This window comes from Pelobates fuscus, chromosome 12, assembly GCF_036172605.1.
Source record: "Pelobates fuscus isolate aPelFus1 chromosome 12, aPelFus1.pri, whole genome shotgun sequence".
In the NCBI taxonomy this organism is placed as follows: Eukaryota; Metazoa; Chordata; class Amphibia; order Anura; family Pelobatidae; genus Pelobates; species Pelobates fuscus.
The window spans coordinates 140,447,836-140,464,032 of record NC_086328.1 but is presented as its reverse complement, the minus strand read 5'-3'; the positions used below and the strand labels follow the sequence as shown (position 1 = coordinate 140,464,032).

General features: G+C 43.1%; 1 protein-coding gene across 2 annotated transcripts in view; it reads left to right on the top strand.

The window, feature by feature from the left end:
• LSP1 (lymphocyte specific protein 1) overlaps nucleotides 1-16,197 on the top strand; it is a 105,852-nt gene that overhangs the window by 83,749 nt on the left and 5,906 nt on the right. For both annotated transcript variants that reach the window (XM_063438351.1, XM_063438352.1), the window contains exons 8-9: nucleotides 11,808-11,889; nucleotides 12,076-12,210. In XM_063438351.1, coding sequence (XP_063294421.1) covers nucleotides 11,808-11,889; nucleotides 12,076-12,210 — 217 coding nt within the window. The remainder of the gene's footprint in view (nucleotides 1-11,807; nucleotides 11,890-12,075; nucleotides 12,211-16,197) is intronic.

The window sequence follows — 16,197 nt, the reverse complement described above, 5'->3', positions numbered from 1 at the left end:
TGCGCGATATGATATAATTTTATGATATAATAACAATGCGCGATATGATGTAATTTTATGATATAGAAACAATGCGCGATATGATATAATTTTACGATATAGAAACAATGCGCGATATGATATAATTTTATGATATAATAATGCGCGATATGATGTAATTTTATGATATAGAAACAATGCGCGATGTGATATAATTTTACGATATAGAAACAATTCGCGATATGATATAATTTTACGATATAGAAACAATGCGCGATGTGATATAATTTTACGATATAGAAACAATGCGCAATATGATATAATTTTATGATATAGAAACAATGCGCAATATGATTTTGTTTTACGATATAGAAACAATTCACGATATGATATAATTTTACGATATAGAAACAATTCGCGATATGATATAATTTTACGATATAGAAACAATTCGCGATATGATATAATTTTATGATATAGAAACAATGCGCAATATGATTTTGTTTTACGATATAGAAACCATGCGTGATATGATGTAATTTTATGATATAGAAACAATTCGCGATATGATATAATTTTATGATATAGAAACAATGCGCAATATGATTTTGTTTTACGATATAGAAACAATGCGCGATATGATGTAATTTTATGATATGGAAACTATGCGCGATATGATATAATTTTATGATATAGAAACAATGCGAGATATGATATAATTTTATGATATGGAAACAATGCGCGATATGATTTTGTTTTACGATATAGAAACAATGCGCGATATGATATAATTTTTATGATATAGAAACAATGCGAGATATGATATAATTTTATGATATAGAAACAATGCGCGATATGATATAATTTTATGATATGGAAACTATGCGCGATATGATATAATTTTATGATATAGAAACAATGCGAGATATGATTTTGTTTTACGATATAGAAACAATGCGCGATATGATGTAATTTTATGATATAGAAACAATGCGTGATATGATATAATTTTATGATATGGAAACAATGCGCGATATGATTTTGTTTTACGATATAGAAACAATGCGCGATATGATTTTGTTTTACGATATAGAAACAATGCGCGATATGATATAATTTTATGATATAGAAACAATGCGTGATATGATATAATTTTATGATATAGAAACAATGCGCGATATGATTTTGTTTTACGATATAGAAACAATGCGAGATATGATATAAATTTATGATATAGAAACAATGTGCGATGTGATATAATTTTTTTTTTTTTTTACATTCTTTATTTTCCGTTTTTCAGTTAATGGTACACATATTGTCAATTCAATACGTTTTCAACGTTTGCGAAGTCCTTAATTACGACAATATTATTCACAATTAAACCATTGGATATCACAATAAGGTGCCCGAATCAAGGGCTCTAACAAAATGAACAACTGTTTGTGGTGAGTGATTAAATTGTGCTATGTGGGTCGGAGCCGTGGTCTATCTTTCTTTCGACAATCTGTAGTTTTTGTTTTCGATACTTATGAGACTTATTTACGTTTCAATACAGCGGTTGCGAATTCTGCAGACTGCAACAGTATTTAGCGCAGTTACATCAATAATTATTACCACAGGGTGTTTTCTATGGGGGCTCAGGTATGTTTTTCAACAGTTTCATGTGTGTCTTGAGGCTATAGTGGCACATCTGTCGTCGGGGCCGTTCCTATCCCATTTGGGGTTTGCCGAATGTCGGCCTAAGCGTTTGCGTCCGTGTGGGCCGCTAAGTCAGTTAAGTTCGGTCTCGGGAGCAAGTGTCGCTGTGTAGCGATGTCGGTATTCCCTGTCCGGTGGGCTGGGGGTGCCAATTATCTCCACGTCCGCTATATCTCGGTCATTACTGGTTATACTGTCGTGAGGTCTATGTATATGTTTGTACTGTTTGGATGGTCTGCTCACCTCATCGAGTCTAGCTATTCTAGCTTCATCTAAATTTCGCCTGTCACGAGACATCTTGGTTGTGCGTGCCTCTTGGCAGCCTAAAAGCTGCGTGCCCGGTGGTAGGTTGGTTCTTGTCGCCTGTTGCCTCCGCCCTTGTTGTTGCTTGTGTATAGAGTGTAACTGTGTGTGTAGCCCTGTTGTTGTTTTCTCTTTGCCTTTCATGGCAGTTCTATGTCTGTCTCTACCTCCCCTAGTGAAGTATTGTGGTCTAGTTTCTCTTAGTGTAGTGCTATGGTTTGGAATGGGTGCCGTCGGGAGAAGCATCGCCCTGAGTCACTTATATTTTCGGTGTTTTGTGGGGTGTGAAGGGGTGTATGAGTCAGTAGCGTGCGGTAGGGTCAAATGTGTCAAGTATTCCTTTTACTGTCTATTTGTCTGTAGGGGTGGTTGTGCCGGCGCGGGAGCGCCTCCATGTTCCGCCGGGGAGGCCCTTGCTGCTCTTTGCGAAATGTACTCCATCCAAGGAAACCAGGTAAGGGCGCATTTGTCTGATCGTCCCTGCAGGGAAGCAGTCATCATCTCCATGCTGAAGATCGTTTCCACTTTCTCTATCCAGTGTTGCAGAGTGGGTACTGCCGTACTCTTCCATAGTAGTGGGATGAGTGATTTTGCTGCTGTGAGAAGGTGTATGATGAGACCCTTTTTATAAACCTTCAGGGGCGTGCGTGTGTGGTTGAGCAGCATTGGCATCGGTTGAAAGGGGATGTCATTACCTGTGATGTCCTTGATCGCTCGATGTATCATTCGCCAGAACGGTTCAATTTGGGAGCAGGTCCACCATATGTGGATACCTGTGCCCTCTTCCGTGCCACATCTCCAACACTCGCCAGAGATTGTGTAGTGGACATGTCTGAGGATATCCGGCGTTCTGTACCATCCTGTTAATACTTTATAGTTGCATTCCTGAAACTTTGTGCTTATAGTCCCTTTGTGTGTCAGCTGGAAGATTTTAAGCCATTCCTGTTCTGTGAGTTCCATCCCCGTCTCTCTTTCCCATTTTTCAGTAAAGCCTAGCGGGCTTTTGTCCCCGTTGTTTTGTAGCACCGCGTATGGGTGCGAGACCCCGTGTGTTAGGTGCTGCCTGGTCGAGCATAGGTGTTCCAGGGGGAACAATGGGCGGTGTAAGTGAGCTTTGCCCGTTATAGAGGTCAGGTAGGTTTTCACTTGGTGGTAGCGGAATATATCAAGGCCGCTAGGTCTGCGGTCCTGTATCAACATTGCCAGGGGTTTGAGCGCCGTTCTGCTACACCACTGGTGAGTGTGTACCCAGTCCGCTGCTCCAAAATTCCTGAGGTCTGCTGGTGTCAGTCCCCCTGCTAGCTTGGGGTTGTGGGTTATGGGCGTGAGTGGGCTAGGTGATGTGGTGAGCTTCTTTGAGTAGCGGATTCCGCACCATACCCTCAGTGTCGCGTCTATCATCGGGTTTCCCGTATTCAATTCCTTGTATGTTGCTTCCCCGAGCCATAGCATGGCGGGGATCTTTCCCCGGGCTTGTTGTTTTTCCAGGTCCACCCACTGTTTAGCGTTGGGGTTGGCATGCCAGTCGACCAACCTGTGTAGGTGAGTTGCGTGGTAGTAGGTGAGGATTGACGGTAAGCCCATGCCTCCTTCGCTCTTTGGGCGTTCCAAGGTAGTTTTCCTGATGCGGGCCGGCTTCTGATTCCATATGAACTGTCTAATGGACGTTGTGAGTGGTTGGAAGAACGAACGCGGAAGACTCGTGGGTAGTGTCTGGAACAGGTATAACAGCCTGGGCATGGCATTCATCTTTATGGCGTTGATACGGCCGAACCATGATATATATTGGGTTGTCCAGCGTTTCATGTCCTGCTGCAGGGTTGTGAGTAGGGGCGTGAAGTTCGTTTGGTATATTTGCGTTAGGTCTTTCGGAAGCCACACCCCTAGGTAGTGTAGTTTGGTTGGGCATATCCTGAAGGGGAATTGGGTTTCGGACATGTCACTGAAGTGATGCGTTCTGTATGAGCATCATCGCTTCTGACTTATCAAGGTTGAGTGTCAAGTTGGATACCTCTTTGTATTGCCGGAATGCTTCTAGGAGGCTTGGAATAGATGTTCTGGGCTGCTCCAGGAAAAAGAGCATGTCATCGCATACGCCGCAACACGGTGTTCCCGTGTGCCTATGCGACTCCCCGTAATACCCCTGTCCTGTCTGACCGCCTCCAGAAAAGGTTCTAGAGTGAGGGCAAACAGGAGTGGGGACAGGGGGCAGCCTTGGCGGGTTCCGTTCTTAATGTGAAACGAGCCAGTCAATGCTCCATTAATCCGTATACGGGCTGTTGGTGAGGAATAGAGCGCTGCAACCCATGTCCGTAGGTGTGGTCCGTATCCCATGTGTCTCAGAGTTTCCGACATATAAACCCAGTCCACCCTATCGAACGCTTTTTCGGCGTCTGTGGATAGCAGCACCTGTTCCTTCCCGCCAGAGTTGGCTACATGGATGATGTTAAGGGCCCGTATGGAGTTGTCTCTGGCTTCCCTCCCGGGTATGAACCCGACCTGGTCTGGGTGTATCAGGTCTGGGAGCGTCCGGGCCATCCTGAGCGCTAGCACTTTGGCGAAGAGTTTCAGGTCTGCGTTCAACAGTGAGATGGGTCTATAGCTGGCGCAGTTCGTAGGGTCCTTACCGTCCTTGGGTATGATCGTGACGGTCGCTCTGAGGGTGTCCTCGTGGTATCGGCCTCCGTCTAGTATTGAGTTGACACCTATCAGGAGACGCGGAAGTAGGATGTCTTTGAAGGAGCGCAGGTACGAGGCTGGCAGTCCATCTGGGCCTGGGGCCCGGTGTGCTTTCGTCAATTTCAGAGCCCCTGTTAGTTCCTCGATTGTCAGAGGTAGCTCTAGTTCCGCTTCTTGATCTGGGGTGAGCTTTCGGGCGACATGTCTTTGTAAGTATGTGGTGATTCGTTTCCGATGCAGTCTCTCCTCTTGTTCGCCTTGCCGTTGTGCCTGGTCATAGAGCGCCGTGTAGTATTTCTGGAAGGCAGCCAGTATGCCATCTGGGAGTCGTGTGATGGCCCCACCATTTGCGCGTATTTTGTGGACGTGTCGGGCCGTCCGCTTTTCCTGTAACAGCCTAGCTAGCATCCGACCACTTTTGTCTGAGTGTTCGTAATAGTACCTGGATGCTTTCCTCGCGGTGTGTAGAATACCTTGCGACAGTATGGCTCTCCGTTCTCGGCAAGCCTCCGTCAGGTGGAGATATGTGCCCTCATCTAGGTCGGCTTTGTGCTCCTGTTCGAGCCCGGCAATCCGTTTTGTGAGGTTCGTGATATGGACCTTTCGGTCTTTCTTGCGTTTAGTGCTCACGGCGATAAAATGGCCTCGGATAACACATTTGTGAGCCTCCCAAAGCGTTAGTGGTGCTGTTTCTGGGTTTTCGTTAGTCGCAAAGTATTCGGTCCGGATGTGGGCCGACGACGTCTTAAGTTCCAGGTCGTCCAGTAGGGATTCGTTTAATTTCCACTGTCTCTCACGTGGTTTGTATAGCGGGGAGCTCGTGCGGATCAACAGTGGTGCGTGGTCTGTGTGGTCCATGATGCCTATTTGCGCCTCGTGGATGAGGTTTAGATACTCTTGTGCCAGGAAGATATAGTCTATGCGGCTATATTGCACGTGGACAGCTGAGTAGTGGGTATAGTCTCGCACTTCCGGGTTGCACGCCCTCCAGCAGTCCACAACTCCTAGTTTGTGCAAGGAGCGTTGTGCCGCTCGTATGCAGTGTGCGGGAATCGCGGTCCTGCCTCTGGAAGTGTCTACTCGCGGGTCTAGTGGTATATTCAGGTCTCCCGCCAGGACTAAAAGTCCCTCTCTAAATTTCCCTAGTTTGGTCAGAGTCCGGGAGAGGAAGGTGTGTTGCTTCTTGTTCGGGCTATAGAGGCAGGCGAAGGTGTAGGTATGTTCTGCGATGGTGCCCTTTATGAAGAGGTACCTCCCGTTGGGGTCCACCTGGGATGCCTTAATGTTGAAAGGTGTTGTCTGGGCAAATAGTATCGCCACTCCCGCTTTTTTGGCGTCCGGATGGTTCGCGTAAAATCCCTGTGGGAATCGTCGGTTCTCCAGCTTGGGTGTGTCTCTCCCCCTGAAATGCGTCTCCTGCAGGAACGCTACAGAAGCCCTTGCAGCCCATAGTCTCCTCGTCAGGTGCGACCGCTTTTCAGGTGTATTGAGACCTTGGACGTTGTTAGACCAATAGGTCAGCTGGGCCGGGGTAAATCCCCGTTGGGCTGTCATCTCGGCGGTGAGGTGGCGCTCCCACTACGGCACAGGGATGAGGGGGTACTGGACGTCGGTGAGTGCGAAGTCGTCTAATAGTCGTGTGGTGGTGTACAGTCCGTTCGACCTGTCAGGTGTGTGGGTGTGACGTCGACCCTAGACCGGGTGTTGTTGTTCCTACGTCAGGTTTTTGTCTCTAACGTCGGGAACACCGGTTTTATTTACAGTGTGGGTCTGTCCCAGTGGGGTCCTGTGATGTCACGAACAGTGGTGGTGTTGTCCGGTTTGTAGTGATCGGTACCCGCTTCCCTCCATCGGCACCCAACCTGTATGTTGTGAGTGTAATTATCCCCACTATGCGTGTTCGGATAGGGGTGGGCGTTTGTCGCCCAGGTATCCCCTGTGTGAAGTGGCGTGTCGTGCCCTTTCGGTTGAGCCTTAGTTCTGAGTGTGCTAGTGAGTCATGGGTCCGCGTTTGCCACTTCTAGTGTCTCCTGTGGCTCCCTCCCCTCAGGTCCTACAGCCTGATGTCTGCACCCGGGTCCTCTTAGTCATTTGGGAAGTCAGCCCGGTCTACCACCTGGTTTGCGTCAGTTGGGTGTTTTGTCTCCCTAAATCCTTCCCAGCGTGTCTTGCTTACTGGGGTGGTCCGGGACCAAGGTTTGGGGGTTCCCTGACCAAGGGCTGCTGTAGCCATCCTGGGCAATATTAGACCATAGAAGTTACCGGTCGTTTTGTGGCAGGAAGTGTCCGCCTATGTGGTTACGTCTGAATAGTAGACCATATCATTGTTGGTGAGGACGCTAGGTATCTGCCATGCCTGTATTGCTCACATCTTGTAGTGAGTTTGGTCGCCAGTTGTAATGTGGTCTGGGGCTACCAACGGGTGGCCGCTCTCGGGCCCAGGGGGGGGGGGGGGTGCGTCAGTTGCTAAACATTAAACTTTAAACTTTATACATAAGGCATTGCAAACAGAAAACTGCCCACCCGATGGGCCATACCCGGTAACATCTCCCCGCCTCCCAGCCTCCCCCAGTCCCATCCCATCTACAGACCTCCCCGACCCCTCAGTTCCCAACCCCACCCGAAGTCGTGTATCATAGCATCAGTCCATGTGACCAGTTGTTGTTGGTCTCTGGTAGTACCCTGAGGAGTAACCATACAGTCTCTTCCGCATATGGCCACTCTCCACCACCCAACCTGATGGATACCCCCTTGTTATCCCCATGATAATCGTGCTTTCTAGGTGAGACATTTCCCCTGGTTGCTCCCCTTGTGTGAAGCCCGAACTTACCCCACCTGTCTACTGTCCACCCTCACCCTTCATCTACAACTAACTAATAACAGTGCATAACAGTACATACCCCCATCTTGGTGTTGTCGGGTGTTTTGTGGTTCGGTGATTAGCAGGGTCTGGGTGTCCCCAAAGGCTGCACCAGCTAGGCCTGTTGTATCTCGTGGGTCCGGGGCCGGTGTCTCGTGGCGGCAATTACTCCTCCGGGCCCTCTGGGCCTCCCCTGCGTCTTTGTGGTCTCGGGTCCGGATGTAGGTTGTGTGCCACTTCTGTTGGGCCTACTGCTCTCGCCGGGGAAATAATATAAAATAATATAAAGTTTATTTCCATTGTTAGTAAAAGTTCCCCAGTCTCCAGAGTTAATTCACCCCAGACATTATATATCCTGCCTCTTCTATTGTAAATAGAGAAGCACTTATATTGGATTCTTTTCTCTTGCAGTAGTCGGGTAAGAGGTCTTAGGGCCCGTCGGGCGTCCAGAGTGATCGTGGACAGGTCCTGGTATAGTGAGACCTGGGCTTCCATGTAGGTTATGTGCTGTTGGGTTCGCGCTGCTTGCATAATGGATTCTTTGAGCGGGAACGATGTCAGGGCACAAATTATGTCTCTTGGTAGGCCGTCACGCCTAGGAGAGCGTAACGCTCTATGGGCTCTTTCGATTCCATACTCGCCTGGGGCAGTTGTTCCAAGCAATTGTGTGAATAGGCCTGCAAGGAGCTCATGTGGTATTTCTCCCTCTGCCTCTGGTATTCCCCTCACCCTGATGTTGTTTCGTCTTCCGCGGTTGTCGAGGTCCTCTACCTGGCGGCGGAGGTACAGGAGGATATTACCCTGCCGCGTGGTCGCCAGGTCTGTGGCCTGTTGGCGTTGTGTATTTTGCAGGCGGTCTACCTCTAGGGCATCAACCCTCTGCTCCAAAGCTGTAAGGTCTGTGCGGACCGCCGCAATCTCCTCCCTTATTATGGCCCTGAGTTCAGCCACCATTTCACCTTTGTCTTTGCGGGTCATCATGCTGGCAGATATCGCGGCGACGTCCGTGGAGATTCGGGAGAGGGTTCCGGGCGTCACTATGTCCCGGTTCGGGTCTGCTATGCTGGAACCTGGGGATTCGGGAGCCGACAGGCTTGTGTCTCCGGTGTCGCGGAGGCCATGCGGCATGGTGAGAAACTCATCCATCGGTCCTGGCTGCTGCTTTAACGGGGTTGCAGTGGAAAGGCTGGTAGATGTTTGCCATTTGTTTTTCCCCATGTTTTGGGCCGTTTTTGCAGTAGTGGGATGCTAGTATATTGGGGCTTTACAGGTTGGGGCCTAGGAGCTCGTGCAGCGTGCATCTCACTCCATTAACAGCCAGGCCACGCCCCCGATGTGATATAATTTTATGATATAGAAACAATGCGCGATATGATATAATTTTACGATATAGAAACAATGCGAGATATTATATAATTTTACGATATAGAAACTATGCGATATGATATAATTTTACGATATAGAAACAATGCGCGATGTGATATAATTTTACGATATAGAAACAATGCGCGATATGATATCATTTTATAATATAGAAACTACGCGATATGATATAATTTTACGATATAGAAACAATGCGCGATGTGATATAATTTTACGATATAGAAACAATGCGAGATATGATATAATTTTACGATATAGAAACAATGCGAGATATGATATAATTTTACGATATAGAAACAATGCGCGATATGATATCGTTTTACGATATAGAAACAATGCGAGATATGATATAATTTTACGATATAGAAACAATGCGAGATATGATAATTTTACGATATAGAAACAATGCGAGATATGATATAATTTTACGATATAGAAACAATGCGAGATATGATATAATTTTATAATATAGAAACAATGCGCGATATGATATAATTTTATGATATAGAAACAATGCGAGATATGATATAATTTTATGATATAGAAACAATGCGCGATATGATATAATTTTATGATATAGAAACAATGCGCGATGTGATATAATTTTACGATATAGAAACAATGCGCGATATGATATAATTTTACGATATAGAAACAATGCGAGATATGATATAATTTTATGATATAGAAACAATGCGCGATATGATATAATTTTATGATATAGAAACAATGCGCGATGTGATATAATTTTACGATATAGAAACAATGCGAGATATGATGTAATTTTACGATATAGAAACAATGCGCGATATGATATAATTTTACGATATAGAAACAATGCGAGATATGATATAATTTTATAATATAGAAACAATGCGCGATATGATGTAATTTTATGATATAGAAACAATGCGCGATATGATATAATTTTATGATATAGAAACAATGCGCGATGTGATATAATTTTACGATATAGAAACAATGCGCGATATGATGTAATTTTACGATATAGAAACAATGCGAGATATGATGTAATTTTACGATATAGAAACAATGCGCGATGTGATATAATTTTACGATATAGAAACAATGCACAATAAATCATATTACGCAGTGTGTGGGAGCCTGAAGGCTCTGCTGGCTTTATTCCCTTCATTTGAACGGACTGCATACCATCAAAATAAGGGGATGCTATATCTACCATATATTCCCAGACACATATCATTTAAGCAAATCGATGGGAGACAAAGTGCTGCCCCCTAATATGTATAAGTCAAATGCTGTAGGAAGTGAATCACGTGATATTTCATTGAGAAGTCGTGCAGCATATAAATTGTACATACTACAGGAGAGCATTTCATGTGCTACCAATCAACATGTATGGATATGGCAAATTGGCAACCACACACCAGACATTGTTCGAGAAACAACAGCATCTGTGGGGGAGGTTGATTCGTCCAATGTCAGGGCAGCCAAAGGTATCAATTATGTGATGTTTTATAGCAAAGCATCTTTGGAGGTGTATGTCTTTAACAAGGGGGATTTACCTTTAACTGCCCCCTCCCCTGCCTGTTGCAAAATATATTATTAGACTATCAATTATTTAGTAAACTTAATTTCAGATAATAAATTCCATTTTTTCTATTACTCTGTATATTTTTTAAATAAGACCTAATTGACTATCTCTATTCTGCTGTTGTATAATCATGCTGTGTTTTATATTCCTTTCATTAATCTCTAAAGGACCAAATGTGCAACAGTCATCACACAATCTGTTCTCTGTAAATCCTACAGCAAAAAGGATCTGCAGGAGTCTTAGAGCGGATTCTTATGACAGAATGGACCATCACTGATTCTTAGAGACACTACAGACCCATAAAGCATGTGTGATGAGGGTGTCCTAATATTTTTTTCATTTTACATAAAGCGCAGATTTCAATAGAAATTTTTAACTTTTATAAATTAACCTAGTTACTCCCCCTGGCTGTCAATCAGATATCCGGCCCTTTTACTTCCTGGTTAGTTTTGATCAGTGAAGATAAACTCATTAGGCAGCAATTACCAGAGCACCTGCTTTGCAAAAACTTCTCGTTGAGCTGCATTGGGAAGTCTGTGATTGGACGGGGCGGGGGTTTTGCAAGCTGTTTTTTTTAAATATAACCCCAATTTAAAAAATGCATAATTAAATGCATGCATGTTTTTAGAGGGGTATATCTACTAAACAGTTATATTCATTTGTTTTTAGTATTTGGGCAGTGGAGTGTCCCTTTAAGGAGGTTAACAAAATGTATATGTTAAAGGTGTAGTCAAGTATTTATTTCTATCCCTGAGAGGATGAAGCCTTTGTTTATACCCCTCCATCCCCTTCCCCCAAGTGTTTCACGACATGCATACGTGTTACCAATGGTGCAGTATAACAGATAGGGGACGGGGCTAGTGACAAAATGGTATAACACCTATAATACTGGAAATTGTCATATTAATCAAAATTACATTCAGAAAAAAATAGTTGACTGTCCCTTTAAACAAGTCTGCGTTAATATCACATTTAATGGGGAATGATTGTGGAAAATGTATACTACAGGGATTCTAATTCATTTTACCCTGTGGGATGTGTTATTTGTTAGTGTATCGCTTTAAATTGACAATTGGTTGTGTCCAACTTGTACATCACATATTTGTAAAATAAATCAAAGAATACATAAGTAAAAAAACAAACAAATAAACTAAAGAACTCAAAAAATCTCACTGGGATTTACAGAATTGTTGCCAATGTGCTACAGCGAGCATAGACGCGTCACGCAGGATAGTAATAATGGCGAATGCATTGTAAAGTCAATCCTCAGACAGTTTACCAGACCATCACGTCATTATTAACAATCCCCGTATCCCTCCCTTTGTTTAGTAACAGTATAAAGAAGAGTGAGCCTCCTCTCCCAATCAGCAAGATTGATGATCGTCTTGAACAGTACACGCATGCTATAGAGGTACGTGCCCAAATTGCTAATGAATATCCTTTGTCGTCCCTGGCTAGCATTGTATTTCATGTTATGGAGAGCTTTAGAAGAAGCGTTTTTTTATAGTACGAAAGGCATTTATAGCCGCTGCTATTGTTGAAAGTTGAGTTGCGATTCTCAAGTTTCTTGCTCAATACATATACTTTTTCATTGCAGACATCTGCTAAACCAGCACGATTGGTTCGTCAGCCATCTTTAGAACTCATAGCTCCTGGAGATGCTGTGTCAAACAAGAAGAATCGCTGGGAGACCGGGGAGGTGACTACCGCAGCCAAAATGGCCCCCTGCAAGGTATATCTCTGTTCACCTCTAATAGATGTAACCAGCTGGTTTCTGTTTTTTACATAATCATTCTGTTTATTATTAGTATAAATTCCAATATACTAAAGAGGATCAGGTCTGGAAGCCTTAGGGACACTCCAGACATCTAAAGCAGGCACTTTATAAATTAACCTTCTTACCTTCATCTGCCATTTCATCTGCCATTTGAGTGCCCAGTCCCCCAGTCTATCTAAATCCCTCTACAGCAAAGTAATATCTTGCTCACATTGTATTACTTTACAGAGTTATATGTCATCTGTAAACACTAAAACATGACTTTCAGTGTTTTTTTCACGATCATTTATAAATATGTTAAATAGAAGGGGTCCCAGAACAGAACCCTGAGCACCACATGCTACCTCTGTCCAGCTTGAAAATTTACCATTAATTACAACTCATTGTACTCTGTTTTTAAGCCGATGTTCTACCCAAGCATTTGCATCTAGACCAATTTCTTTGAGTTTGAACACTAATCTATTGTATGGAACTGTATGAAATTCCTTGGCAAAGTCCAAATAGATCACATCCACTGCAACACCCTGATCTATACTGATTCTACTTACTTCCTCGTAGAACACAATCAAGTTAGTTTGACATGACCTGTGCTTCATAAACCCATGCAGATTTTTGATGATAGCCATGTTCTTCTCAAGGAAATCTTGAATATTATCCCTTAATAACCTTTCAAATATTTTCCTAGTCACAGAAGTTAAGCTCACAGGTCTATAATTTCCAGGCAAGGATTTTGAACCCTTTTTGAATATAGGAACCACATCTGCCTTCCGCCAATCCTCCGGAACACTTCCTGAAAGAAAAGAATCTTGAAAGATTAAAAACAGAGGTTCACTTATTTCTACACTTATTTCCTTAAGTACTCATGGGTGAATACCGTCAGGCCCTGGAGCTTTGTTTGTATTAACTTTCTTTAGTTGCTGCAGCACCTTGTCTTGAGTTAATCAATTACAATTATTCTGCAAGTTTTTAGTAGCAATTATTTGCACATCTATTACCATGGAGGAGGAGATATAGTTATTTAAAATGTCTGCCTTTTCCTGGTCTTCATTAACTAACACCCCCATCCTGGTTTTTAATTTTTTTTTTTTTTTTTTAGAAGTTATGTACTTAAAGAATACTTTGGGGTTGGTTTTGCTCTCTTTGGCTATCATTTTTTTTAATTTGGAGTTTAGCGAATCTAATTGCCTTTTTGCACGCATTATTTGCTTCCTTATATCTTTTATAAGATGCATCTGATTTGTCCAATCTAAATGCTTTAAATGCCCTTTTCTTATTTTTAATCTCTTATTTTACTTCTCTACTAAGCCACATTGGTTTCAATTTATTTATTTTATATTTATTACCCAATGGTACATACTGAGAAATGTACCTTTCTAATATTTGTTGGAAGATGATCCATTTATCCTCAGTGTTCTTTTCACTAAAGAGTTTATGCCAGTCAATATATTGTAAAGCTGCCCTTAACTTATTGAAATTGGCCTTTTAAAAATTATATGTTTTAGTATACCCCATGTGCTTTAGTTTTTTTTTTAATTTATTTCAAAGGACACTATATTGTGATCACTATTTCCCAAGTGCTCACCTATTTGAATGTTGGTCAAAAGATCAACGTTGTTTGTTATAACGAGATCCAGACAAGCATCCTTTCTAGTTGGTGCTTGTACCAGTTGTGACATGAAGTTGTCATTTAACAAGTTTAAAAACCTAATTCCCTTTGCTAAGCTACTAGTCCCTCTGTCCCAATTTATTTCCGGGTAATTAAAATCTCCAATAATTAAAGTGTTACCCAGATGTGCAGCTTTCCCAATTTGTCAGTAGAGGAAGATATAGGAGCAGCAGTTGAAAAATGGAAATGTATATATTATATAAGAATTATAAATATAATGTTAGTGCCTCTCCTGTTTGTACATTTATTTGTTACTTTTTCAGTTTTGATCTTTGACGCAAATGGCAGAATAGTGTCCCTATCAGTGTATTGCAAAATATGCGCGCAGTTTTATATAATGTATATATTTTGCAGACACTGATTGGCCTATTTTCATGCCTTCATATCGTACACCTTCTTTTTTTTATTTCTGAATCAGATGTTCAAAAATATTTTTTTTCCAAAAAGAATTGCCTCTGCCAAAGCTAAATTTATCTCAGTGTGCAAGTCTAATGAACTGGGCTATGTGTGGATTTAATGTCTGTAGAGAAATCAACACAGTAAAGTAGGAGACTATATTTAAAAGAAGAAAAACTACCACAACCAGAGGACATAGTCTTAAATTAGAGGGACAAAGGTTTAAAAATAATATCAGGAAGTATTACTTTACTGAGAGGGTAGTGGATGCATGGAATAGCCTTCCAGCTGAAGTGGTAGAGGTTAACACAGTAAAGGAGTTTAAGCATGCGTGATATTATTTTTAAACCTTTGTCCCTCTAATTTAAGACTATGTCCTCTGGTTGTGGTAGTTATTCTTCTTTTAAATATAGTCTCCTATTTTACTGTGTTGATTTCTCTACAGACATTAAATCCACACATAGCCCAGTTCATTAGACTTGCACACTGAGATAAATTTAGCTTTGGCAGAGGCAATTCTTTTTGGAAAAAAAATATTTTTGAACATCTGATTCAGAAATAAAAAAAAGAACTAACCTTACTGCTGATAACTTTGCATGTTACTTCACTGACAAGATTGAACAGCTAAGGAAAGAATTCTCCCCTCCTTGCCTTTCTGTTTCTCAATCATACATAGATCATGCCTTTCCTACCCTTCAGACATTCTCCCCAGCTACTGACCAAGAGGTGGCTGCTCTTCTTTGCTCCTCTCGCCCCACCACTTGCCCGCTCGATCCTGTCCCATCTCACCTTATTAGATCTCTCTCCACTTGTCTCGTGCCTTCTCTAACACACATCTTCAACTGCTCGCTCTCCTCTGGCATCGTCCCTGCTGACCTTAAACATGCCACTGTAGTACCTATACTAAAAAAACCATCCCTCGACCCATCCACCCCCTCTAACTACCGTCCCATATCCCTGCTCCCTTTTTCCTCAAAGCTTCTGGAAAGACTTGTCTTTACCCGTGTGTCTCATTTCCTCAATTCCAACTCTCTCCTTGACCCTCTTCAATCTGGCTTCCGCCCTCTCCACTCTACAGAGACTGCCCTTATCAAAGTTACTAACGACCTAATCGCAGCTAAATCCAAAGGCCACTACTCCATACTAATTCTTCTTGACCTCTCAGCGGCCTTTGACACCGTTGATCATGCTCTCCTTCTTCAAACTCTTCAATCGCTTGGTCTCTGTGACTCTGTCCTCTCATGGTTTTCCTCTTATCTCTCCCAACGCTCATTCAGTGTCTCCTTTTCTAATGATACCTCCTCCCCTTGCCCTGTCTCAGTTGGAGTTCCCCAAGGCTCCGTCCTTGGTCCCCTTCTATTTTCTCTTTATACTGCCTCTCTTGGCAAACTTATTACCTCTTTTGGATTTCACTACCACCTGTACGCTGATGACACCCAGCTATATCTCTCCTCCCCGGACCTCTCCCCTGCCGTCCTGCAACGTGTCACTGCTTGCCTTTCTTCCATCTCTGACTGGATGTCCTCCCACTTTCTGAAACTCAATCTCTCAAAAACTGAGCTCCTTGTCTTTCCTCCTCCTAATACTGATCCTCCTCTTTCGCTCTCCCTTCAAGTTTGTGGTACCAACATCAGTCCATCCTTGCAAGCGCGCTGTCTTGGCGTCATACTTGACTCTGGTCTCACCTTTGAGCCTCACATCCAGCATGTTGCCAAATCCTGTAGATTCCATCTTAAAAACATAGCCCGCATCCGCCCCTTTCTTGCACCAGATACTACCAAGGAGCTTGTCCATGCTCTAGTAATTTCCCGCATGGATTATTGTAACCCTCTCCTGATTGGTCTCCCCAATAGCTGTACTGCACCCTTACAGTCCGTAAT